Source organism: Lagenorhynchus albirostris, chromosome 12 (assembly GCF_949774975.1).
Source record: "Lagenorhynchus albirostris chromosome 12, mLagAlb1.1, whole genome shotgun sequence".
NCBI lineage: Eukaryota > Metazoa > Chordata > Mammalia > Artiodactyla > Delphinidae > Lagenorhynchus > Lagenorhynchus albirostris.
In genome coordinates, this window is record NC_083106.1 from 74,107,033 (window position 1) to 74,134,356 (window position 27,324).

General features: G+C 41.5%; 1 protein-coding gene across 1 annotated transcript in view; it reads right to left on the minus strand.

Annotated features, from left to right (window-relative positions):
* Positions 1-208: 208 nt before the first annotated feature.
* The window catches only part of SH3BGRL2 (SH3 domain binding glutamate rich protein like 2), a 96,088-nt gene continuing 68,972 nt past the window's right edge, over positions 209-27,324 (minus strand). The window contains exons 5-7 of the mRNA XM_060167688.1: positions 24,185-24,370; positions 7,532-7,612; positions 209-4,586 (exon numbers count right to left, since the gene is read on the minus strand). Coding sequence (XP_060023671.1) covers positions 4,575-4,586; positions 7,532-7,612; positions 24,185-24,370 — 279 coding nt within the window. The 3' untranslated portion in view covers positions 209-4,574. The remainder of the gene's footprint in view (positions 4,587-7,531; positions 7,613-24,184; positions 24,371-27,324) is intronic.

The following is a 27,324-nucleotide window of genomic DNA, read 5'->3' on the forward strand; positions in this document are numbered from 1 at the left end:
TCCTTTCTCTATTTCAAAGAAAGATGTATTTCCATATTCAGCAATAGGAGAAGGGAAAAATTGTGATATACGACAAAATAATACTTAGCAGTGAAAATAAACAAGCTAGGGCACTTGTTTCAAAATGATTATGCCCAAATGCAATGACCATAAAAAGAAGGTGACAGAAGAACAGAGTTTAATTCCATTTATTAGTTTTTAAGGATATGTACACAAAGGTAAAATAATAAAGGACAGGAAGGCTATGATCAACATGGCGTTCCGGACGGGCTCCCGCTATCAAACAGGGACGAGACAGGGTCAGGGAGGGAGCACACAGAGCCCCAAAGGAAAGGCAGGCGGCTGGTGGCAGACACACGGGGGTGTGTTTATTTTTCTTTATATGTCAGTGTATATATTATATACGTGTGTGTGTACATATTTATTCCGTTGCATGTAGGAAATCATTTAAAAAATTGGACTGGTTGAAACATACAAAGAAAAAGACTATACAGCACGTTTCAGATGACGAACCATCGCTTGGAACACTGTGAACTTACCTGTTTCTCAAGTCACTGCCACTGTCACTGCTGCTAATCCTTCTCCGTTTCTCTCCTCTTTGAGGGTGGAGACTATTGTCCTGCTCAGACAGTCCCTGTCACATTCTAGGGGTTCAACACACGCTGATTAATGGGATGACCAAACTAACCTGGCCTGCATTTCTAGAAAACTAGGAAAACTTTGAAAATCTGGGTCACAAGTGGGCGGGGATTACTTGGCTTCTTTGGCTTCACACTTTAGTGCATTTCTGGAAACTGACAACCTGTTCTCTTTATCTCCTCCTTCACCCTCCCTCATCTTGGAGTTTAAGTTAGAAATAGTTCAGCGATGGGCTTAACCTCAGACGCTGCCTTCAGAAACGTCTTCTGCCTTCAGAGGTGTTTGCAGCAAAGGCAGCCCTGCTATTAAGGGCTGTGGCTACACTGTACTTTTCTCCTGCACGAAATTAGGGAAGGGAATCCACAGCCCATCGCTTCATTGTACTCAGGAAGCCACCGTCATCTATTTGAACCAACCAGGGGATGAGTGATTTAACGCCATCCTTCGTCCTGGTCACTGTCTGAGATGATTCTGCAGTCACCTCCAACACACACACTTACACACACACACACACACACACACACACACACACAAACACACAACCACAAGTGTGTCTCCTCAAGTACTCAAATGATCCATCTGCATTTTTACAACGAATCTGCAGCTTTCAGGTATGGGGTTCATGATGGGAGCAGAAATACAGCATCCCAGCTAAACAAGAAGGTTTCAACCAAACACAGAAGCAAAATTAGAAAAGGTGTAAGAAATGGTCGGGAACAAGCACTCCATTTTCAGAATATGTGTTTTCTGTAATTTATTCCTCTTTAATGCTGAATATAAAATCTGAGATTTCACCAATGCCTTTAGAGACAAATAAATGCATACAAATGGAAATCTAAACACAATAATTTTGCAGATCAAAGTGGGCTCTGACACTTTAGAAAAGATGTAAGCATTTCTAGAAAAAGCAAAACCCTATACAGCAAAATCAAATTAAAAAACAAAACAAAACAAACCAGAAAGAGGCTTTGGTACCTTTCAACAAGGAAGGACAAAAATAAGTTTAGTTCGTTATTAAATTCATGTAATATAAAAACATCTATGTGGGAGTGTTGAATAAATCTATAAAACAGAAACAAATCTAAAATATATTAGAGCCTGAGAGAAAAAAAAAATCCTCCTTTTCTCCTTTTTGATTTTAATAGAATACCAGAATGTGGAAAAACAAGTACTTCCCCAACTGAATTTTCTTCTGGTCTGCATATACCTAGCAGGATGGCACTCTCTGTATTTTATCTCATTTTAAAATGGGATAATTTGATTTTTAGTAGCACATTTTCTTTGCCCCAACAAGCCTACTACAGGAAATAAAAATTCTGTCTTAAAATGCTTTTGATATTACATCTATGTCTGCAATTCCCATCCACTTCTTTCCTAGATTTTTAAGACTATGATTATTCAGATCTAAAGGCAGCTAGTTAAAGAAGGGATGAAGGGCTTCCCTGGTGGCGCGCTGGTTGAGATTCCGCCTGCCAATGCTGGGGACAGGGGTTCGTGTCCCGGTCTGGGAGGATCCCACATGCCGTGGAGCGGCTGGGTCCGTGAGCCATGGACGCTGAGTCTGCGCGTCCGGAGCCTGCGCTCCGCAACGGGAGAGGCCACAACAGTGAGAGGCCCGCGTACCGTAAAAAAACAAAACAAAACAAAACAAAACGAAAAAAGAAGGGATGAAGAAAACCATTACAGGTTTGGAATTCAGCTGGTAAAACACAAGTAAGGACACAGTGCAGTCCCAGAGGGCAATACCTTAGGACTCTGCAGAGCCTGGGTACTGAGGGAAATGCCACACAGTGTGTTTCTAGCTTGCTCATAACAAGCACAATACCAGGTGAAGCTGGTCTCTCCTATTTCTTTGCTGCTCCAAAAAAAAAAAGTGGGGTGGGGTAGATGATCTGTAACTGTGGTAAATAATTTAGCACTCCTATTCATCTAGTCTGTTTAGGACAACCATACTGGGCCTACTACAAGCAGAGTAATTCAGAAGTTTTGAGACAAACAATTCTGAGTAGCTTTCTTGGTCTAGCAGGTATTGAATTGATCCTACAACCCCAAGACTCAATCTTACCAAGTTGCTTCTCGGTAGTCACTGGCAAGAGTAGACAAAATGTAAGTTAGACCATTGCAACGTTAACTTTTAAAAACTGCTGTATCTTAAAAAGAAATTTTAAGTCTTCTTAGACTTTAACACGATATCCAGTTCAAAAACATTTCCTGGTTAGTCCCTGGGATTTATCAAGTGGAATTTGACCTGGATCGTATTTAATGCCAACTAAGCAGTCACAGCCATGATTTTACAGCAGCTTTCCTTGCAGAGAAAATGGTGGATCATATATCTGTTCCAGTCATGTAGTAATCAGTGGCATGCTTTCCTTCTGGTTGTAGTCCTGGGATGCAAATCTCAGGCTGGGATGTCAGCTTTAGCATTCAACAAGTTCTTTAGAATAGGAGGGAGAGAGAACACAGGTGACAGGGACTAAATTCTTCTGTTCTTTCCATTTCTTACAAACTTCCTGCTCAGAATCAAAAGGGCAGGTCCACCATCAGGACACTGAGAATAGCAGAATATCTTAGGCAGCACTCTGAGTTTATTCTATTCAAGACTATTCCCAGCTTTGGCAACTAAAAACTCTAAAAAAATGTGAGCAGGGACAAGGATGCAGAAAAGAAGCCTTTGCCCTAATGAAGTCGACAGGTTCAGTGTTTGTCAGCACCCACTCCAAAGGAAGGAGAGATTTCACATGCCAAGTATAATTCAGAGTGAGTCTCTGACAGCCCCTTTCTCGTATGTACTCTGTTCTGAAAAATCACTGGTGTTCATATATGGAATGAGAACATGTATCTATGTTACTCTGAAAATCCGGAACTGTGCATTGGCCAGAAATATGAACTGGCAGTGTCAGAGGACCGATGAAAAGTAACACAGGAAAAAAAATTAAAGTGTGCAGCAATATTAGTATCTTTTAATATGCCTCATCAAGGGTTCACAAAATATATCTAACCGAGATCTTCCTTTCTCGAAAAATACAATCCCTTTGCAAAATATATAAGCAGCTATTAGTTGGAGGAGCTGCGTTTAAAAATATATGTGCACTTACACATAATAAGTTGCTAGAGCTGAAATGCCTTCAGGTACGAGTCAGATAATGTCCCTATAAATTAACTATCAGTGCACCTCTTTAAATATATCTTTTAAGTCATCTTACACATTAGGTGAAACTTTTCCTTTGTAAGAGATAAAGAAGCATTTTTTTTCCCAAATAGCAATTCTTTTCATCCCTGTCACTTGGTTCTGATCACACACTGTTGCAACAGTGATTTCTGGAAACATCTGTAGGGGTTTGGAGGATTTATGGGGGTAAGAATTTCCATTACCAAAAGGAGGCTAGAACATCTAAGTTTGTCCTACAGTTATGACAAAGCACTGGAATAGTGACGCCTGTGAATCTGCAGCAAAGATCTTTAGCCCTTTGTCAGCCAACATTGCTTTTTTTCCTTTCTGATCAAAATAGTCTAAGAGCCTGGCCGACTAATTTCAAGGACACCACCTAGGCAGCCTGAAGAGAAGCAGGTCTGAGCAATCCTGGCATCAACTACAACCCAGGGCAGATCCAGTACTTTCTCTCTGATGGTACCACCTGCTTATCACGCAGCTATTCAGGAGGCACACCTGTAACAGGTGACAGTACCTCCGGGTGAGTGAGGCAACTGCAGGCAATTCTGAAAACAAGGAAAAAACCCACCACGGTCCTGATTTGGTTTAAAGCACTCATGCAATCCCATTAGACCCGTGTCTTCCCAAAACACCTTTTCCGTGGCAAGCAAAGTTACTGATAATGCATGTGGCTTCTGTCACAGTGATGCATTAGGTAAGCAGGTGTGTGCTGAGTACCAGGGGCGTTCCAAAATGCATCTCCGTCCTCTTCCGCTTGTCTTCGCTAAGGTTCTGCCTATTTATTAAAAAAAAAAAAAAAAAAGCCAGTTATTGCATTGTGCGGGCAAGAAATTTCACCCTGGCGGTGATATTTTAAATGTCAGGAACAGAGATGTTGGAAATCACCGCCATGTGATGGATAAGAGCAAATAAATCCTGGGTTCAGGGATCAGAGCCCAGAGTTAAGTCACACCCACCTGACCTGCCAAATATAAAAGTGGAAAGAAAGCCACATGTTTTCAACAACTGAGGAAACTCCTCTGAGGTACTGTTCCACTCACACCTGGGTGAGTGGCGTGGCCGGGGGTTACCTTACTCAGGGGCCCTGCGGAGGGTGACCTGAGGGGACGAACGGCACTGGAATGGCCATACCTATTGGTAAATAGCTGATACCCCTCTCCCCCAAGTGCTACCATGATCCAGCCACTGGATGGCTGACCCCTGGCATCGGCTGGGAGTGGGCCTCTGAGACCTGCTCCCCGGCTGGTCAGTGCTCAAGGTTTACTGGTGGTTGCGTATTTTCAATATCACCCCTGAATGGCAGGGATCCGAAAGCAGAAACTTCCATTTCAGGCTCTGCTTTGAATCTGTTACGGTAAGAAAACCGATGATTTTCTACCTGAAAAGTATTGGTGAAAAGGCCTTCTTTTCTTTTCGGTAGGTACCACGGTGGGCTCCAGCTGGCCGCAGAAGGATGTGGGACCCCCCCCCCCCACCAGGGCTGCAACAATTCAAATTCTGGAGAAAAGTGGGAAATCTGTATTTTAAGTATCAGCAACCCACCTGAAGTCTTTAAAAAAGAGGCCGTGCAGGACAAACACATCCAGAACCAACGTGGCCTGCAGGCCGCTTTTCTGTGGCCTCCTACCCTCCTCTGCCCCACCCACTTTGCAGAACTGCCCAGGGTCTAGAGTTGGGTCTGTGAATGTTCTTTTCCTACGGACCTTCTCTCCCCTCACTGTGTGAGAGCAATTAGATGCTAATGGAGTCTTTATACGTCCCCTGGCGGGCCTGCTCGCCTGGCCTTTCGTGCGTGTACTGCAGAGAGGGTAGGAAAGGAGACAGGAAAGGGGGCTCCATCTTTTGGTACATTACACCCGTGAATGCTCCGTCTAGGCCTTAGAGGGTAGACTGTATAATGAATTACTACCAAGGTACAAAATGACTAACTAGAAAGGGGGAAAATGCTGACTCGCTCTTAAAGATATTTGCACTTCTTTCCTACGGAGGTGAAGTATGAGTTGCTATTAACCCTTAAGGCCCTGAATGGCTCACGAGAGGGGATGGAACACACACTGGCACTGTGGCCTTCCACTCTGGTTCCGTGGGCCCCTGCTCATGTCTGACTGACTCAGGTGCCTGAAAGCGGGGGTCTGAATGGGTGGAGGTGCCTAGTGCCCTCACTGACCGTGGAATGGTCTCCTGCAATCAAGCAAACCTCAATGGCATCAAGACCAACTCCAATCCCATGACCGTTAAGTCATGTGAGAACGCATATCCTACAGGTCACAGGTTTCCTGAGAAATTTCTAAGAGAATAAGTATTTTCAAAGAGTAAAAAAGTCAGCCTGAAGCCTCTCAAAGGAACCTACATCTTCAGGGAAAATGAGAACAAAGATGGCAAGCACGCAGTATTTTTCAAAGGTTTTTGCACAGACGCTGGTGTCCGCTGGATTTATGCATCCGTTAGACTGCTCCCACCCTAGTTTTTTCCAGTTCTCTGAAGATAAATCTGGATGGTTTACATGTCTTTGCATGAAACATGTTACAAAAATACTTTCATTTTCCTAAGTATTCCAATGTTCCATCTTTATAAAGATAGTTTTAAGAGCCTTTAAGGGTTTTCTGTGTGGGTTTTGTCTCTTTAAAACATGTGCACAGAAACCACCCACAAGCATCTGTGGACTTACTGATGTATAACAAAGCATGATTTCACATCCGCGAGGAACTACAGGTGCTGTTGTATAATTTTTATTATTGATAGTCTCTGTCTTCCTCCCACAAGTGTTCCAGAAACGGCACAAATCCTGGGTAGCCTCAAAAGACCTATTACTTACAGATATCAAAGTTCCCAGCAATGTACTTTCATTTCAATTCAGTGTTACAAACAGAAGCTTTAGAATTCAGTCTCAATTTGAAATACAGTCAAAACCTCAATTGCTATGTATATAAAGATTGCAAGGAAATACACCGAAAATGTTTATGTGGTTTTCTCTGGTGACTTTTTATTTTCTCCTTTGTACTTTTTTGCATTTTCCCAATTTTTCTACATGAGCCTAGGCTACTTTCATAATCAGAAAAATATAGTATTTCTGAAGTGGAAATAACAATCAAAATACTGCCTTATTTAATAAAGAAATATTATTTTTTATTTTGAAAGTGAATCCACGTGCTTCACAAAGTTACCATAATACATATCATCTATAGCTCTAAATATTAGAAAAGTTTGAGCCTTTTACATTTGCTAAAAGACATATGACATAATAAAGTGGCTTCAAAAACACTCTGATTAGTTTAGGAATTGCCCTTTTTTTCAAGGTTGACCATCTGTTACTGCAAACCACGTCCCTTCCAATGTAAAAGACTTAAATTGCAGACGACCTTAAAAACATGGCTTTGATTCTATTTCAAAAAATGTAAAGTAATGTGAACTTGCACTTTAAAATAAAAAGCACCTACTGTTTTTTGCTACCTTAAATTTTTCTTGGAAGAAGGAGATATAAATTATAAATAAACTGAATTTTAAATAAGGATAAAACTCTAATATACAGCAACAATTGAAAATGGGAAAGAAAAAAAACTGGCTTCCTTGGGTGTCTTTATTTACCCTGAGCAGTCCTAACTGTGGATTTGAGAAAGCAAAAACTGAAAATTTAGGAGACTAGATATGCACTCCTTCAACCCCAATCCCTAAGAAGAACTCAAGAAAGATACATTTTACAACAAGAAAAGATTGACCTACCTTTGATGCCAACTGTGATTTGAGGCCTAAGAATGAAAAGACTGTGTTGCTTTCCTTGGATTCAAAGAAACTGTCATAATCCTAGAAAAAAGAGAAGGAGAAAATAAACAAAAGCAAACGATTGTATTTGGTGCTGTTGACAAAGTCTCTATGTAAATAAAAAAGGTACCACTACTCCATCCAGGCCAGGGAAAAGGTACATAAATTACCGGATTTGCTCTGTTTGAGCCTCAACATTTGAGCATGATGATGAAGGTAACAACTTTTTAATCCAAAGTCTGTGGCAGGATTAAAATGTAAAACATTGAGGACAGAAACCAAATCAGAACATGCTCCCTCGAGTGTCAAACTAACATTTCTTTGTGTGGAATCACTCTGACAAGGTTTTACTTAAGCATTTCAATCTGAAAGGCTGCCTCCCAATTCCACTCTTGATACGTTGTTACCTAGGGCTTAAACAACAACAAAAAATCACTGTGTAAACAGAAAAGCCATAAAGGTCTCCGTGTGTCAAAGTTGAGCGCTTCTATTCCGCTTTTGAAGTTTTCCACATTCCTTGAGACTGTCTTCAGAGAGAATAAAAAGATCAAACAAAAACTAGAGGAAACTATATTCTCTATAACATTTATCTTTACCTCACAGAATCATTTTTCTCCTCCTTCTTTCAGGAGGGGAGCCATTAAGGAATTCTGGCCAATGTGTTCATCAGTTGTTTTCTTTTCAAAAGCTTGCATGTGTTGATACTATTGGACATAGTTGCTAAGGCGATGTGAAGCAGTCTTAAAATTGGAGAGAAATCCCTTGGATAATTTTAGGCAGAGGGTAAACAGCACAGGCAGACAATGATGAGAATCACCTGTAGGCAACTGCTTTGTGCTTAGCGCCAGATCATCAGCACATCCTTTAATCCCAGCTACCGCCCACCAGGTTAGAGACTCGCGCAGAGCAAAGAAATACGGTACCCAAGTTTGACAGCCGGTATGTAAGAAAGCTGAGATTTGGGCCCAAGTTTCACTGGTGTTGAAATCAATGCTTTTTGTATGCTATGATGCTTCTTGCCCAAGAGGAAACCAGGTATGGGGTACCCTGTATATCAGAGTCACTGAGCCCTCACGAACCCACTGCTGAGCTGGGTCAATGGCATGACAAATACTTTTGAAACCTGTTTAGGAATCTAAACGAGAGTGGATGACTTAGAGTGGAGATCTGCTTCTTGCAAAGCAGGCCTCAGCTGAAGAAAAATCTTTGAATTATTTGACTCTGTGTAGAGACTCTCTTGTCCAAGTGTTTTAGCAAGTTGAGCCTCGTGTGGTTTGAAGGCAGCTTGATTGCAGTTCCCGGTCATCTCAGCCTCAGGCCTTGCGGGCACTGCTCCTGATCCTGAAGCGGTCACTCCTGCTGTCATTTCGGGTCAGCCCTGAGGCCAGTCACCTGCAAAGGGAGGCCTTCCTTGACCATGCCGAGAAGGAGCAACACATCTGAAGGGGGAGGCTCAGCAAATACCTCCTTGGAAAATGGCATTTTAGGCTGAAATGTGAAGAATGAATAGAATTGGCCAAGTAAAGGGTTGGGATAGGAGCCTCTGAGACGGGAAACAGCACCGGGGAAGAGCGGAGCTGGCAGATGTGACCGGGATCAGCAATGCACCAGACTCTGTAAACCAAAAAACGATTTTGAATTTTATCTTAAGTACAAAAGGAAATCACGGACGGGTTCTGAGCAAGGGAGCAGAATGACCTATTTCCTTTAAGAAAATCTCCGCGTTGACTGCGTGGGGAATGGCTCAGAGAGGGCAGCAAGAAGAGAAGCAGGGACAAGGGTTAGGAGTGCACTGGGGGAATTCAGGTAAGAGACGGAGGCAGCCTGAACCAGAGCCACTGTCATAAATACAGGATAGGACAGACTGGAGATATATTTTGGAGGATTGATCATACTCAATTGTGTAATTGGTGTAGAGGGTTAGGGAGAATTAAGAATTAAAGCAGCTCTCGGGCTTCTCTCGGGCTTCCCTGGTGGCGCAGTGGTTGACAGTCCGCCTGCCGATGCAGGGGACACGGGTTTGTGCCCAGGTCCGGGAAGATCCCACATGCCGTGGAGCAGCTGGGCCCGTGAGCCGTGGCCGCTGAGCCTGCACGTCCGGAGCCTGTGCTCCGCAGCGGGAGAGGCCACAACAGTGAGAGGCCCGCGTACCCCCCAACCCAAAAAAAAGAATTAAAGCAGCTCTCGTACAACTCATCATCAAAAAACAAACAACCCAATTAAAAAGAGGTCAGAAGACCTGAATAAAACTTTTTCCAAAGAAGACATACAGACGGCCAACAGACACATGAAAAGATGGCCAACGTCGCTAATCGTCAGGGAAAGGCAAATGGAAACCACAATGAGAGATCACCTCACACCTGTCAGAATGGCCATCATCTAAAAGACCACAAATAACAAATGTGGTCGAGGGTGTGGAGAAAAGGAGCCCTCATGCACTGTTGTGGGAATGTGAATTAGTGCCACCGCTGTGCAGAACAGTGTGAAGAGTCCTCAGAAAACTAAAAACAGAACTACCATATCACCCAGCAATCCCACTCCTGGGCATATACCCGAAGAAAACGAAAACATTAATTCAAAAAGATTTATGCGCCCCAATGTTCACTGCAGCATTATTTACAACAGCCAAGATATGGCAGCAACTTAAGTGTCCATATCAACAGATGAATGGATAAAGAAGATGTGGTATGTATACACAATGGAATATTACTCAGCCATAAAAAAGAATGACATTTTTCCCATTGGACTTGCAGGGTATTATGCTTAATGAAATAAGACAGAGAAAGACAAATACTGTATGATATCACTTATATGTGGAATCTAAAAAATAAAACAAACTAGTGATTATAGCAAAAAAGAAACAGACTCACAGACATAGAGAAAAAACTCGTTGTTACCAGTAGGGAGAGGGAAGGGGGAGGGGTAAGGTAGGGGTAGGGGATAAAGAGGTACAAACTACTATGTATTATAAAATAAATAAGCTACAAGGATATATTGTACAGCACAGGGAATATAGCCAATATTTTATAACAGCTATAAATGGAGTATAACCTTTAAAAATTGTGAATCACTACGTTGTACACCTGAAACATTGTAAAAACTATACCTCAATTAAAAATTTTTTGGAAAAAAATTTAAAGCAGCTCTGAGCTTTGTGACTTGATGGGAAAGACCAGAGAAAAAGCAGGTTTGAGGGTAAGGTTGGAGTTGAGTTTTAAAATGTTAAGTTTGAGAAATTGTATGAGACACTGAGTGAAGACGATCTCAATGGGGCACTTGGAGGTTCCGACTGACTCTAGGTATTACAGATTTCATAGAAACTTATGGAAAATTGTATAACTTTTAATAAGAAAAACTATGTCTCAATTTGATGTAGAATTTTAGGCAAAATCCCATGAACTGAAAATGTTGTTACCACTATTCTTTGTAACAAAGACAGTTCCAAATAATTGAGTAGCATTTCATTGACCTGGGCTCAAGAAATAACCCTGTTTGACCCACACCTTCTCTATCTGATCGTTTGTTGTTTATATTCAATGTGGTAACAAGAGGAAGAGAGCTAAATTACAGCCAGCTTATCTCACCCTTTTAGATATCCACCATATGAAAACTGGTGTACCTGTTTCTCTCTACACCATATTCTGCCACTACTCGGTCTAAATTCTTTCCCTAGGGAATCTCAATCGCAGCCACGGCTCTAATTAAACTCAGATCCCCAGCTCTGATTCTCCTCTCAATTCTGGTTCCATGTAAGCAACGAACTGTTCGTAATAGACTATTAAACATAATGGGTCTAAATCGCAATGCATGCTATTCCTTCCACCCCACAAGCTGGACCTCTCAGAAGCCTGGCACCACCATCTAATGGGCTCTACCAGGCAGAAATCAAGCATCATAGGACTCCTCTCTTCCCTCAACCAGTAACTACCTTACATATCCCTTCAACCTCTCTGTTTTTCTACATCAGTCTCATTGCCCTAATCTAAGCTAGATATCTGCAACGGCACCTCAACATTCCAACCCCTCTACAGTCTACCCTATCTCCCCCCAACCCCCCGAATCATGCTCAAGTGAGGACAGACTGATCCTTTAAAAAGGCAAATTTGATCATATCATCCTCTGCTTAAGTCCTTTCCTTCAAGACTTCTCATTGCTCCTTGTGGGAGAAGAGGGGTCTTGAACTTCTACCTGCACCAACCACTGTCTGGGTCACAGCTTCACTTCCGGGAAACTGAGTGGTATATACACTCAGTCAACTATAGATGAGATGTCCAGCAATCTACTAGCTGAGTTATGACCGTGACCAACTCCTTTAACCTCCTCAGACTGCTTCTTCCTTTCCGTATCAGATACGACCAAAGTCCCTTGAAGTTCCAGAATTCTAAAAAATAATGGAGCATTCCGTGGAGTTGCTCTTAAATGGGCTGTTAGCTGTGTCCAGATGTGAAGTCCAGCCTATGTATTCCAGTTCCTAGTGATACCTGTTTGAAGAGCTTACCTCTCTCTGAACAGGAAACAGGTTTAACCAAATAGGAAAGGGAAAGGGCAAAAGTGAGAGAAAAAAAACTAAGGACTAGTCAACAAAATGTCATCCCTGTTCTTGAATTCTGAAAGGGCTTTACCTGTTTCTACCTGATAAATAATCTCTGATGTCAGTGTGAAAACGCAAGAATGAAAAAACTAATAATATAAGAAATAAAAAGTGAGAAACAGTGCCTGACTCAATGTCTATAAATGCAGTGTGAATTTTACTTTAAAGACGGAAGTGCTGGGACTTCCCTGATGGTCCAGTGGTTAAGACTCCACACTCCCAATGCAGGGGCATGGGTTCGAACCCTGGTGCGGGAACTAAGATCCTGCATGCCGTGCGGCGAGGCCAAAAAAAAAAAAACAGAAACAAAAACAAAACAACAAAAAAGGAAGTGCTAACGTGAAAATACAGTGCATGCAAAAGATCAAAAGGCAAGTTACGAGACTTAATATGTATAGTTCAGGTTGCAGTGTTTATATTAAAAACCTTAATCTTAAAATGATTACAATTCTCCAAATCACAAAGCTAGAAATAAGGTCAACTTTCACAAGCGAGCTTCATACATATAAAACAAAACAGAGAATACATACGTGTAGAGAAAATCTATAAACCATCCATTTAACCACACTGAACCAAAACTGTTCTCATAAATGTTAGTCACCAACAAAGGTATTTAGAAATGTCAGATATTAAGAAATCTCAGAATGGCAACATTTCTTATTTATATAAAAAATTCTCTTGAACTGTATTTCTGTCATAAAAGTTATAACCATTATTTTTAGTTTATGAACCTTTAACTCAGGGCCACATCACCATGGCTGGGGGACTTCTTACCGAATATTAACCTGGATGCTCCCAACAGTTTAGAAATTGTCACCCAAGGTGATTAACTCCCAAAGTGACAAACATAAAATTTGGTAATTAACTTTAAAAGCAATCATTTTTAAAAGTCAACGTGAGAATAGTACCTGACACACACCAGGCAAACTGGGGGATGAGTTGTGTCTGCTAATGAATGACCGACATGCCATGTTTTAGGTAATCTCATGCTAATAATGTAATCTGATTAAATCCTATTTCTACTCTATTACTTACTGATGTAAAGAATTATGTAAAAAATTTACTTTCTGACATACAAAAGCTTTTGAATGGCCTGATGAATCTCAAATTGTAAGAAGTTAAATCATCTTCTTTGACGCAAAGAGTAGATGATTGATAATTTAAAATCTAGAAGTTCTGAATACCCTCTTTTAGAGGTAATAAACTAAATACTATGATGTGAAATAATATGAGTAAAATAGTATTAGAAATCTTAAAATCACTTTCTATTAAGATAGAAGTTCTCTTATATTCTGGCCTTAGACATTCCCCAATAAAAGAGAAAGATCTGCTTCCTTATCAAATTCATTTCACTTATCAGGCTTATATTTTAAAAGAAACAAACCACACTAGGGCTTATACTGCAAACGTTAAAAGCACTGTATTTTAAAAACTCACTATAAAGTTTCTAAATGGGCTTGTTGAATTCCTTATAGTCAAAGACACTCTCTCTGAAGTGTTTGCAAATACATGTCTGCAAATTGAACACTGTAAGACAATCAACCTCCTGTGACTATAAAATATAACGATCAGTTAATATCACCTTTGGAGGAGAGTACAAATACATAAAGCATATTCAAGAAAAAAAATCATTCAGTTTCAGAAGCTGGAACATTTTTAACTACATTTAAAACAAAGGCTGAAAAATTCACTTTGTTTCTAGTGCAAAATGAAAAGAAAAAATTCTGGGTTACAAAGATATCAGCATAACTGAGCACTGTTACTAATGGAATATTTATCTAAATGCTACAATTTTAAGAAGAATAAAGCAAGCTAAATAGCTGTTAAAAAGAAAAAGGAAAAAAAAAAAGGCTTCCATTACCTACACTTCTGTTTGCGTTTAAGTGAAAACCAATGTTAGAGACATTTATAAGCTCATGATAAAATCTACAACAGGTAGAGCTCACAGTAGTCTCATTCTTCCACAGAGCTTACTTAAGGACATTACCCGTTCCTACGGTTAGACTATTATGGACTGGACAAGCATTTGAGACAAAGGCCTTAAAGTTCTTTGCCCTTTTCGCGTTCCCTCAGAGAACAGCGAGGAAAACCCACAGTAGCCACTCTGAAAAGCTGCATCGCTTCCCACGCTAAGTCGATAACAAGTGACAGACCCATACTATTTCTACATGCCAAGGGCCTTTCCAAACAGAAGGTTGCAGGGAACAAAAACAACACGTGGCCCGCAAGGAAACGGTGGCAGCAAGCACTTCTAAATGAGCCAAAGCAAATGTGGTTTACCCCAAAGGAGAAATTAAAGAAAAAAATTCCTCCTAAGACTACAAGAGCTACCGCTGCCGCTGCAAATGGGCAGAGACTCCTTCCTCCTGAAATTTCTTTCAAGCCTGAGGGTAGCCTCTGAGCAGAATTTTTTGATTCAGTGGTTAAGGACCATTAATGCTATATTCCATTTTGTGAAATCTTGATAGAGGAGGAAAAAATATTTGACAGCTCCAATCCCGGTAGGATCTATAAGATGTAGCTGTCTAAAACAGCTTCATTCAGCAATTTTTAGGCCAAATACCAAAAATACGAGTAAGTCCAAAGCTGAAGATTTAAAATTCCTAACACATTTAACATTTCTGACCATTCTGATACGAGATGGCAGACCAAGCGAATACATCTACCCAAGCAGCCACTGAAATTGGATGGGAAACAATTCTGTGCTAAACACAGGAAAAGCAACCAGCAATAAAAGTTTAAGAAATACTCAGAGGAGTAAGTGAAAAGGCTAAACTCAATGAAGAAAATCTCATAAATATTTGTGTCGTTCTTCAAGCCGCAGGAATTTAGTAAAATAGGATTATACGCCTTCCTCTGTGACCACTCACACAACTAAGCAGTTCTGTAGAGAATATTTATATGTTTATAACAATATAAATGGGGTATATTTACATAGTATACAATAGTTACTGTAATTACAGATGAGTATGTGACTGTTATAAACTTTAGCAATGCAGTGTGTGCGTGCACATGTGTGCAAGTCAAAACGGGGGAGAAATGAGAGAAGCTATAAGAATGCAAGTTTCCCCTCTTCCAAAGAAAAAAGTAAATACTATCTAATTTAAAATCAAGGAATATAGGGCTTCCCTGGTGGCGCAGTGGTTGAGAGTCCGCCTGCCGATGCAGGGGACACGGGTTCGTGCCCCGGTCTGGGAAGATCCCACATGCCGCGGAGCGGCTGGGCCCGTGAGCCATGGCCGCTGAGCCTGCGCGTCCGGAGCCTGCGCTCCGCAACGAGAGAGGCCACAACAGTGAGAGGCCCGCGTACCGCAAAAAAACCAAACAAACAAACAAAAAATCAAGGAATATAGCTATTAGTCTATGAAACACAGAGTGGTGGTAACTTAAAACCACAAAGCAGAAACTCATAAAACAGGCTACATCTTGGAAATCTGGGGGAGACTGACTTTTCACTTTGGACCCTCCCGTCAACAGACTTTATTGTCTTAACATTGATATTAACATGGCCTTAGTGTTTTAACAGTTTTGTTTTCTTTTCATTAACTTAAACTGTGTAAGGTTCAGAAAACAGGAAAATTTTAACAAAAGGGAAACCGCCAGTTTGGATATTAGTTAAGATACACTGCTAAACATGCAATTGGGGTGCCCTGAAATTGTCTGGACGAATACTGAAATATTGAATATTTCAATATTCAGAGCACAAACCATAATTTTCATGAAAGACATGTCCTAGGGATTCATCACTGTAGAATACTGAGACAAACATCTCAGTAAGGTGAAAATGGGAGATTAAACATTTATAGACAGAAGAATAAAAACTAGGGTTATATAGAAGAGATAAGACTGCAAAGAATATCTAATTAAATTGCTATGCTTCTGGGCATCCAGCAATTAGCGATAAAGAGAATTGAAATCTCCCTTCCCCACCACCCTTTCCTAGTATCTGTGAGGATGCCGCATGAGATCACGTATAGTAAAACATCTGAAGGAGAAGATTCTCCTTGATTAGATAACTGATCTTTTAGACGGAAAACCTTGGAATCCAATTTTCAAATTCAGATCACAAGTTTCCTGAGAAAATTCTACCTGTGGGGTAGGCAAGCTTCTAATAGAGGTGATTTACCGAAAAGATTTCATTGTAAAATTTAGAAGAAGGTTCAGTAAGCTTGCTTTTGAGAGATCTGGCTTTGAGTTTTATTAATAAACAGGAATGGAAATGTTCAGAACCTTGACAAGGCGAGACCCAACAGAATGGGTGAGCTACCTGCTTGGCTGAAAGTACGCGGAGCTATTCACCCACTTCTAGAACCAATTTTTGTTAAGTATGTTCTGCGTTCCCAGCTTCCTGATAGGTACCAGATACTAAGATAAATATGTCACGTAGCCTGCTGAGGGTCAGTACAAGGAACTCAGAGACCAGCGGAAGGCAAAGGCATGAAAAAACATTCCGTGAACTAAAGGTCATAATAGGAGTAATGACACGCAGGTTTGCTGGGCATGCGGGAGGGGGAGGAATAACCAGAGTCCTAGTTAATTAGAGAGAGTCAAGAGCAAGGCTCGTGTGAACTGAGCTTTGAAAGGGAAACAAAGACAGAATTATGTAGGAGGTAAAACTTACAGGATTTGGTGACCAAGGGAGTATCGAGATGCGGAAAATGGGTGTGGGGTGACTTTCAGGGCTTTGCCTTGAACCTACATAAATAACATCCCTACTTTAGAGACAGACCACATCTCCTGTGGATAATGAAAATTTTTGACTTTAACTTTCCTTTTTATTTTTCTTATGGACTCTAAACAAAGTTCTATTAATTACTGCAGACAGTTGGACTTCAACATAGGTGGGTGATGATTACGTTAGTTCTAATAATCCACCCAGGGAAATAAGAGGCAACCTCTAAAAAAATTAGTTTACAATGACATGGAAGCTATTTTTGTTGGGAGAACAAAGCAGGGCACAAAATGGTATATACACTATGATCATTTGTGAATTTTGGTAGTCGTGGAGAGTCCTGGAGCCAAACCTCTAATCCCCTGCAGATACCAAGGGTATGTGTATGTATGTGTGTGCGTTGTGTGTGTAATCTTTTTTTTCTTTTTTTTTTGCAGTATGCAGGCCCCTCACTGCTGTGGCCTCTTCCGTCGCGGAGCACAGGCTCCGGATGCACAGGCTCCGGATGCGCAGGCTCGGCGGCCATGGCTCACGGGCCCAGCCGCTCCGCGGCATGTGGGATCCTCCCGGACCGGGGTACGAACCTGCGTCCCCTGCATCGGCAGGCGGACTCTCAACCACTGCGCCACCAGGGAAGCCCTGTGTGTGTAATGTTGTTAAAAATAAAATTATATGTATGAGGCAGGGATTTGTAAAACTAATAATTAAGGGAGTTGGTTCTTCAGCTTCACAAAAGATCCCCAAACACACTTAAAATATATTATCCAGAGACAATCTTCTCAAGAGTCTTACATAAACACTGCACTTGGGAACAATACAACTGCATACATTTAGGTATTCTTGTGGTGTGCTTCTTAACCTCTACCAATGGTTAGAAAATGCTAACACATCTTGTTTCCTTTCATACCTAAGAAAGAAAAGGAGAGGATACTCCACAAAGAACCACTGCTGGTCATTTAGCTTTTCTGTGCCTCGTGAAGATTAGTCTTAACCTGTCTGTCGTCTACTTTCAGGCTCCATTAACCTACGTAATATGGGGAAAGGCTGCCATAGCTGGCCCCCAAATCATTACTTAAACAAAACTAGTCAGTAGCTTTAATGTAACCTTATTTGGTAATCTTATTTGGCTAGCAATACACCCAATGCTTGGGTACAAATTTAAGATTCTACAAGTATCATCTAAAAGTGCAAAAAAGAGTAATTCAATAGTTTTAAAATATAAATAATTTTATAAGTTGCCTCATGGAAAATAATCAAATGGTTATTTTTCTATAAAAGTCCGCCCTCTGTCTCTCAGCTGAACTGTCCTCTCTTCATTAGATAGGACTTTACATGAGTAGCTCCAGCCACACATTCTACCTCACTTCACCTCTCTCCCCACCTTCACCCAGAGCCCAGTTCTAAGTATTGGCCAAACACCCACCAGCTCATCTTGATTATCTGAATGGTCGTTGGGTTCTTCCCCCTTGATGGCAAATCCACAAACTGGTTAATGTGACCCCAGGCAAATAAAATTTGGCTGCATTCCCATTTCTAACTACAAGGTTTTTTTTTTTTTAATAAAATGAAAGAATTAATAAATTCATTCAGCAAAGTTGCAGGACAAAAAAACAACACATAAAAATCACTTGTGTCTCTATACACTAATAATACACGATTGGAAAAGGAAATTAGGAAAATAATTCTATTTACAATAGCACCAAAAACGCCCACCAAACTTAGGAGTAAACCTAACCAAGGAGGTAAAAGACTTGTACACTAAAAACTACAGAACATTGCTGAAAGAAATGAACGGAGACACAAAAAATGAAAAGACACCCACGTTCATAGACTGGAAGACTTAATATTGTTATGATGTCAACGCTACCCAAAGCAATCTAAAGATCCAACATATTCCCTATCAAAACCCTAATGGCATTTTTTGCAGAAATAGAGAAAAAAAAAACAAAACTCCTAAAATTCATACAGAATCTCAAGGGACCTCAAATAGCCAAAACAAGTTTGAAGAAGGACGAAGTTAAAGAAATCATACTTCCTAATTTCAAAACACATTACAAAGCGACAGTAATAAAAACTGTGGTCCTGGCACAGACCAGTGCAACAGAATAGAGTCCAAAAAAATATAAACCCTCACATATATCGTCAAATGATCATGAACAAAGGTGCCAAGACCACTCAATGGGGAAAGCATTGTCTCATCAACAAATGGTAACAGGAAACCTAGATATCCACACTCAGAAAATGAAGTTGGACCCTTATCTTATACCACACACAAAAATTAACTAAAAATGAATTAAAGACCTAAACCTAAGACCCCAAACTACAAAACTGCTATAGGAAAACCTAGGGGAAAAGCTTCATGACACTGTATTTGGCAAGTAATGATTTCCTGGATATGACTTCAAAAGCACAGGCAACAAAAACAAAGACAGACAAATGGGACTACATTAAACTTAAAAACTCTTGTTCATCAAAAGATGTAATCAACAGAGTGAAAGGCAACCTAAGAATGGGAGAAAATACCTGCAAAATACATATCTGATAAGAGGTTAGTATTCAGAATATACAAAGAACTCTTACAACTCAACAGCAAAAAGCCAAATAACCCAATTGAAAACTGGGCAAAGGACTTGAATAGACATTTCTCCAAAGATTATATACAAGCTCAACAACACTAATCATCAAAGAAATGCAAATCAAAGCCACAGTGAGATATCACCTCACGCCCATTAGCATGGCTACTCTCAAAACAAAACAAAAACAGAAAATAACAAGTGTTGGCAGGGATGTGGAGAAGTTAGAACTCTTGTACATTACTGATGGGTTTATAAAATGGTGTAACCACTATGGAAACCAGTACAGCAGTTCCTCAAAAAATTAACAGTAGAACTACCATATGATGCAGCAATCCCACTAATATGTACATATCCCCAAGAATTGAAAACAGGATCTTGAAGAGGTATTTGCAAACTCATGTTCATAGCAGCACTATTCATAATAGCCAAGGGGTAGAAGCAACCCAGAGTCCATCAATGCATGAGTGGAAAAACAAAATGTGATATATACATACAATGGAGATCTTAAAAAGGAAGGAAATCTTGTCACATGCTTCAATGCTATAGGCTAGGTGTTTGTATCCGCCCAAAATTCATACATTGAAATGCTGATGCCCAAAGACCTTTGGGAGGGGAGTAGGTCATGACAGCAGAGCCCTCATGGATGAGATTAATGTCTTTTATAAAACAGGTCTGGGACTTCCCTGGTGGCGCAGTGATTAAGAATCCACCTGCCAATGCAGGGGACATAGGTTTGATCCCTGGTCCAGGAAGATCCCACATGTTGTGGAGCAACTAAGCCAGTGCGCCACAACTACTGAGCCTGTGCTCTAGGGCCCGCAAGCCACAACTACTGAAGCCTGCGTGCCTAGAGCCCGTGCTCAGCAACAAGAGAAGCCCGCGCAAGAAGCCCGTGCACCACAATGAAGAGTAGCCCCTACTCGCTGCAACTAGAGAAACCTCGCACACAGCAATGAAGACCCAATGTGGCCAAAAAGAAAAAGAGGACTGAGAGAGCTCCCCTGCCCCCGTTACCACGTGAAGATACTACAGGAAGTTGGCAATCTGCAACCTAGAAGAGGGCCTTCACCAGAACCCAACCCTAGTGTAACCCTGATCTTGGACTTAACTCTGAGAAGTAAATTTCTATTGTTGGTAAGTTACCCGGTCTGTGGTATTTTGTTATAGCAGCCTGAACGGACTAAGACATACCAGATGCATGCACCTTGAGGGCATGATGCCAAGAGAAGTGAGACAGTCACAAAGGACAAATACTGGGACTTCCCTGGCGGTCCAGTGGTTAAGACTCTGCGCTTCCACCGCAGGGGGCATGGGTTCGATCCCTGGTTGGGGAACTAAGATCCCGAACGCCTCACAGTGTGGCCAAAAAACAAAAACAAAACAAAGACAACAAAGGACAAATACTACATGATTTCACTTTTATGAAGTCTCTAAAGTAGTCAAATTCATAGATATAGAAAGTAGAACGATGGTTATCGGGGGAGTGGGGTGGGGGGAGGGGACAAACAGGAGTTATTTAATGGGTATTGAGTCTCAGCTCTGCAAGGTGAAAAAGTTCTGGGGACCTGTTTTACAGCAATGTGAATACACTTAACATTACTCAACCGTACACTTGATAGTGGTTAAGATGATAAATTTTATGATGTATGTTTTTACCACAATAAAAAAATTTCAAGAAAAAATATAAAGAAATCCAATTTTTTTTTTCTTCTGAAAGGGGAGGGAGAAAAGAAATGGGAGGAAATGTCTTCCTTTTGTGTAGATACGTGTGTTTTTATTTCTAGTGCATTCCACACATGCCAGTTCCACAGAGAGAGAGAACAGAGTTTCAACCTTGAACGTGAGGATCTGAGCTTTCTAAAATGAGAAAAGCCTGTAGGCGTTGGGATGTTGACCTTCAGGAACCCATTTCCAGAGAAGAATCGTGCTTATGGTAGGACACTTCAGGGAAACAGCAAGAACAACCAGTCTGCCCCAAGAAGGGTTCTTGCCTACAAACAACTGAAACAGACACTGGCAACTTAAAAGGAAAAGAATGTGTAGCGGGGAGCTCACAGAATCCACGTTAAGCCTGGAGGACCAGTTCAGAAAACGGGAGGAACTTCCATGGCTGGGGAACCAAGAACACACCTAGGCCACACCCCAGGACCAGCCTCCTTAGGACACCAGCCATATGGTGTCCAGCCACCAGGCTCTGCCTGGCCCCATCACCCCTGGACACTCACTGAGCCACCTCCAACTGATGCTGTGTTTCGGCATCATTTCCTCAGTGTCCAAATCTGGGGTGGGAAGAACTGATTGGACATGCCAGGGAGCTGCCATTCGGTGGGGAATTCCTCCCAATAGGCAGGATTTTCATGTGCTAAAGGAGAGAGAGAAGGCAGTTGTCCACACTGGTTAGCAAGCAGCTTAGCAGCTGTGTATGTCTCACATGCCTAGCTCATCCAGTTTAAAACAAAGTAATAAGTTTCCAGCCAATTCCAGGAATCAGGAGAATCTTCATGCTTACTGGATCCTGTCACTTGCAACATGGCAGGTTTCCACAGGTTATCCAACCAGATACGACCACTCATAAACCATTGCCGGGCAATGCAAGGTGCACAGAAGCAGGTGGGATGCACGAGGCCATGGTTCATTGCCCTCAAATGTTTTTGCTTTTGTCAAAATCGAATTTATTTGACCTTGATAAGAGCAGACACTGTCTTCAAAACTCCTGCCAGAACAGACTATAAAGACAGAATGAATACACCAGCACTGCTGTGACAACTGCCATGGACTGACACTGCGCAAGCAGCCATTTATCTAGCACAGTTTAATCAATATGGACGCCTCTAGCCAGCTCCCGGTCTACCTGAAAAAACTTCCATAGACTCTATAAGGCAAAGATACACAGAGATTCAGAAAGTCATAAAGAGGTGGAAATAAAGGGAAGGAATTAACTTTATTTCACATCACGTTCTTTTTTATTCATTGAATACATTCTTCTACTCAAAGGGCTCTGAAGACTTCGGCTTTTATGGTGATAGAGCAAAGATGTCTCTGCGTCCTCCCTCTTGAGAGGTCTATCAAACAACAAGGACTAAAAAAAAAAAACAGCAACAACTCCACTTTTAAAATAAACTTAGGAGATGTCAACAGCCCTGAACCATGTATGCAGGAAGTGGGTAGAGCAATGGAGAGGGAAGTCGAGAGCAGAGGATGGTCAAACCTCAGTGTCTGCAGAGGCAGCATCAACAAGAAATAAGCTGCATTATTATATAATAAAGGTTATTATTTTTGTGGAATTTTTTTACATCATGATCTCATATTAGGGAAAGTATATGGTTACCAAGAGTGTATTCCATTCATGATTACAGGGTCTAGAAAATGTACTTTTGTGCTTGCAGACCAAAATAAGATAATAGATGAAAACGCGTGTAAACTGTACAGTTCAAAATAAAGCTATCAGTCAAACAGTGCTAGGAAACTTAAAACAAAAATCCATTGGTTCTCTGTTCCTCAGACTTGGCGGCTGTGAAAATGCCTTTATTCTGGTCTTACAGTGGAATGGTAGTTTGGGTGGGTATAGAGTTTTAGGAGTACTTTAGAAACAGTGACAAATATCCTGGGAAGTGAGATGGATATCATCGTCCTTTGCTAAAGATGAGAACATTGAGATATAAAGAGATACGTGACTTTCCAAAGGTGTCAAGCCAACATAAAGTAGAACTAGAACTCAAATCTGTGTCTAGTGCCAGGTTCGGTTTTCTCTTCATGACATGTAAAAACGCTGGGCACGATCTTTATGGCTTTATGTTTGAGCATTTCATTCTGCCTCATGTTCTTGGAGAACTGTTTCACTGTTATCCCTTTTCTCCACCCTAACGAGCACCCAGTTATTTATTTCACCTTGAGCATCTCTGCACTGTAGCCCCTTCCCCTGCTCCTGGCCATCCTTAAAGGACTGCAGTTCAGGTCTCAAAATAAACACTGACTTACATACTTAAAGCTACAGCAGAAAGCAAATCCTAACGACTCATTAGAGAGACATTTCTCAATGTTTTTTCTGAACCTAAGAAGTGAGAAGGAAAATAATTAGTCGAAAGTGGCTTCATCTTCTCAATGCCACCTGCAGCAGGAAGGCATCTGATGTATTTTAGTTGCTCATAACGATCCAGCTGGCTCATGATCATAAAAAAGTGAAACTCTGGTTTATAATCAGCCATTAGCAGTTTTTTTACACTACAGAGAGATAAAGATTCAAGAATAATTACCGCTTCCCCTCTGCCCCCCAAAATGTATTAGTAAAAAAATATGCTTTAAAATGTAGAACACAGTAAACACACAGGTACGCAGCTTCCCTTCCCACCCCCTTTTCCCAAAGCAAACAGGAAGGCACAGATTGTGACCTTGGACTCATACACCCTCTCGAATTCACCCTCTGTTAGACCTGTGGAACTGACTAGGTACTAGGTAAGGAGGTCAGTCTGCATTGAAAAAAACCCAACTGCACTCCAGATGACTCTGTTTTTTTTTTTTTTTTTCGGTACGCGGGCCTCTCACTGTTGTGGCCTCTCCCATTGTGGAGCACAGGCTCTGGACACGCAGGCTCAGCGGCCATGGCTCACGGGCCCAGCCGCTCCGCGGCATGTGGGATCTTCCCGGACCGGGGCACGGACCCGTGTCCCCTGCATCGGCAGGCGGACTCTCAACCACTGCGCCACCAGGGAAGCCCCAGATGACTCTGTTTTGAATCGGACAAAGAAATGATGTGATAACAATCATTTGATACTTACTCCACAGTATCGGTTACCATTAAATATCTGAGGTGGCAGAGGGTTGCCCTGGGCAGGCTTCTTCTCCAGGGGGATGTTCTTGTACATCCACTGCCTCTGCTCTTCCGACATCGTGATGTCCACCTCCTCAAACTCTATCTTGTTGGCTTCCAGAAATCTAACCACATCCTGCTGCTTCTTCTTTATCTGCAGAGAGAAGACAAACACATAAGGAGAAATGCTCCTCCAAAACCTAGTGGAAATATTTCCAATTTGAACTAGATTTGAGTGTTCATCGTCAGAGGCCACTGAGCTAAAAAAAAAAGAGGTGATTTTTGCAGACAGCACACACTGTCCACTCCCTGGTGATCCAGCAGACGTCTCAGCAAGTACTGACACAGTGATTTCTCCAAGAATTCTGGGGCACAACTCCGCCGGTCTGGGAGGGACAGACGAGGTCTGAGGTGGGAGATTCACTTAGTCCTCAGGGGGCCATAACTACCCACTCCCAGCCCCAGCAGTTGACATTTACAGTTACGAAAGCCCTGTCTGTCCCCAACCAATTGAAAACCACAGAGAGCCCATCTGAGATGTCGACACTTCATTGACTCCTGGGAGCGGCAACAGTTTTATTCCCCTCAGCAGCCTCTTTCAGATATGCCAGAGCTGTAGCCGCTGTCACGAGAGCATCCTTTCATCAATTCACAAGAGTAAAACGTCCTCCACTTCCAAGGGGAGAGTAAACAACAAGCGCCATCCTACTTTGAACTCTCTTTCTTAACCCTTCTTGTTCCCCTGATGTTTCATCTTTCCTTCTCCAGTCCCTAGGGGTCAGGTATGCTCTTGAAGAGCTGCAAAGACATCTGCAGGTCTTCCAGATGTTACCAATCTTCTTCACTGAAGGTACGTATGAACTCATTGAGATGCGGTGACAAGATTCAGGTATCTTAACCACAGCATGTAAAACCTGAGAAAACAAGTGTGCTTCTTCTGAACGATCCTGGGAAATCGGCAAAAACAACAAGCTTAAGTGGTGAAGTAAATGTTATAATGGCCAAAGAAAAGAATCATTTTGAGAAGTGAAGCAGCTAGAAAGACCTCTGGACAAAGAAAATAAAATGCTGAAGAACAAACTTTCACGGACTGATTGTCCCAACCAATCTCCTCCACCCCACCTCAATCCGACTGCTCCCCAAAAGCCTCAGTGACATGTGTCTCTGATCACTGGGTTCAAGTCTATGAATGACTAATGATGCAATGTCATAGTTAGTAATGGACAGAAATAAAAGGCTGGCAAGAAAGGACACCTGCTAAGCGCAATAATATTATAAAAGGAGAGAATTACTGTATGGTTGTAAATCCAAGTTGAAAATGATATTATCTCCATTTCTTGAACTAAGCCACTTCTCACGTCTGAAAAAGTTAACTTTTTCTCCTCACTCGTAGAATTTCAGAACATATATTATTTTGTAACTTCGGTATGCAAAAAAGTATCATCCATCCTACTTAACTTCCCCTTATAACTCTACCAGGTAGAGTTTATCGACCCTGAGGTTGAAAGCGTTCACCTATTTTGATCCAAGTCCTAGTGTGTGTTCTTATCAAGACAATCATGTCACTGTCCTAAAATCCTTCTTCTTCTTCTTTTTTTTTTTTTGCGGTATGCGGGCCTCTCACTGTTGTGGCCTCTCCCGTTGCGGAGCACAGGCTCCGGACGCGCAGGCTCAGCAGCCATGGCTCACGGGCCCAGCCACTCCGCGGCGTGTGGGATCTTCCCGGACCGGGGCACGAACCGATGTCCCCTGCATCGGCAGGCGGACTCTCAACCACTGCGCCACCAGGGAAGCCCCCTAAAATCCTTTTTTAGTGGGTCCCCACTGGCCTTCGTAAAGCAAACAAAAAGTTACCTACAATCCTACTATCCAGACGGCCACTGCCAAAATTTAAATAGAGGAAAGGGTCTGGATTTAATGTCCATATTCGGAGCTCTACATACCCAGCACATTTCAACTGTTCATGAGCATGATCAAAAATGGGACTTATCCATAGTCAAACCTTGGTTTTCCACATATAATGTACAGACATATAACGTCCACCACGACTCCAAAATGGGGGTACTTAAAGGCTCGATATGAGGATGAATCAAGACATGCACACAGCTTCTTCACTCCCCCCACCTCCTGGCCATAAACACACAGGGACACACATACACACACACACACAGGGTATTTATTGCTCGACTATAATCCCCTACAGCTCACCTGGTCTTTCCTTTCACACAATCACACCTGGTAAGAAACTGCACCTTGCCCCTTTCACTGAACAATAAATGTATCATGACCACTGCCCTCTGTCATTGAAAATTTTTCAGAAGTATGAATTTTAATATCTTCCTGGCAATTCCATCATGTAGATGCACAGTTAACTATTACTCTATTGTTGAATACTCGGCATGCTTGTAGGTTTCACCACTAGAAATAATATCATCTTTATATATCTTTGATGGTATCGCTCAAGACTACTTTAGGACAAAGCCCTGTGAATGAAACCCAGGTGAAAGGGCAGAGCTATTTCTCAGACTCCTGAAGGACTCAGGGTAAAACTGTCTTTCATCAAGGCCACCTCAATTTACATTACCATTAGTCTAAGAGTGTCCATGTCTCAACACCCCTCCTCCTTATAGCCAATATTTGAAAGTTACATCGTAGAATATTAAAATTCAAATGACGTGAGGTGATGGATGTTAATAAACTAATTGTGATAATCAATTCACAATATATACATACATCAAATCATTATGCTGTACACCTTAAACTTATACAAGTGTTGTATGTCAATTATATCTTAATAAAACTGGGAAAAAATGGTCGCTGTTTTAAGAAAAAAATTCAAATGCATCATTATACCCTATCAACGCTCAGGAAGCAAAGGACAGTTCCTCACCGACACTGGTGATGGCTGATGGTAGCGTGAGGAGTGAAATGTGAGTAATTATATCTGTATTTTAAGAGGAAAGCAGGAGAGGCATGACCAGCTTTGTGTTTCAAAGAGATCACTTTAATATTATGCAGCTTAAAAAGAAAAAAGGAGAAATTCTGTAAGTGCTGTTAACACTGCTATGGAAAGGTCTCCAAGATGTATACATGGAAAAAAAAAAAAGC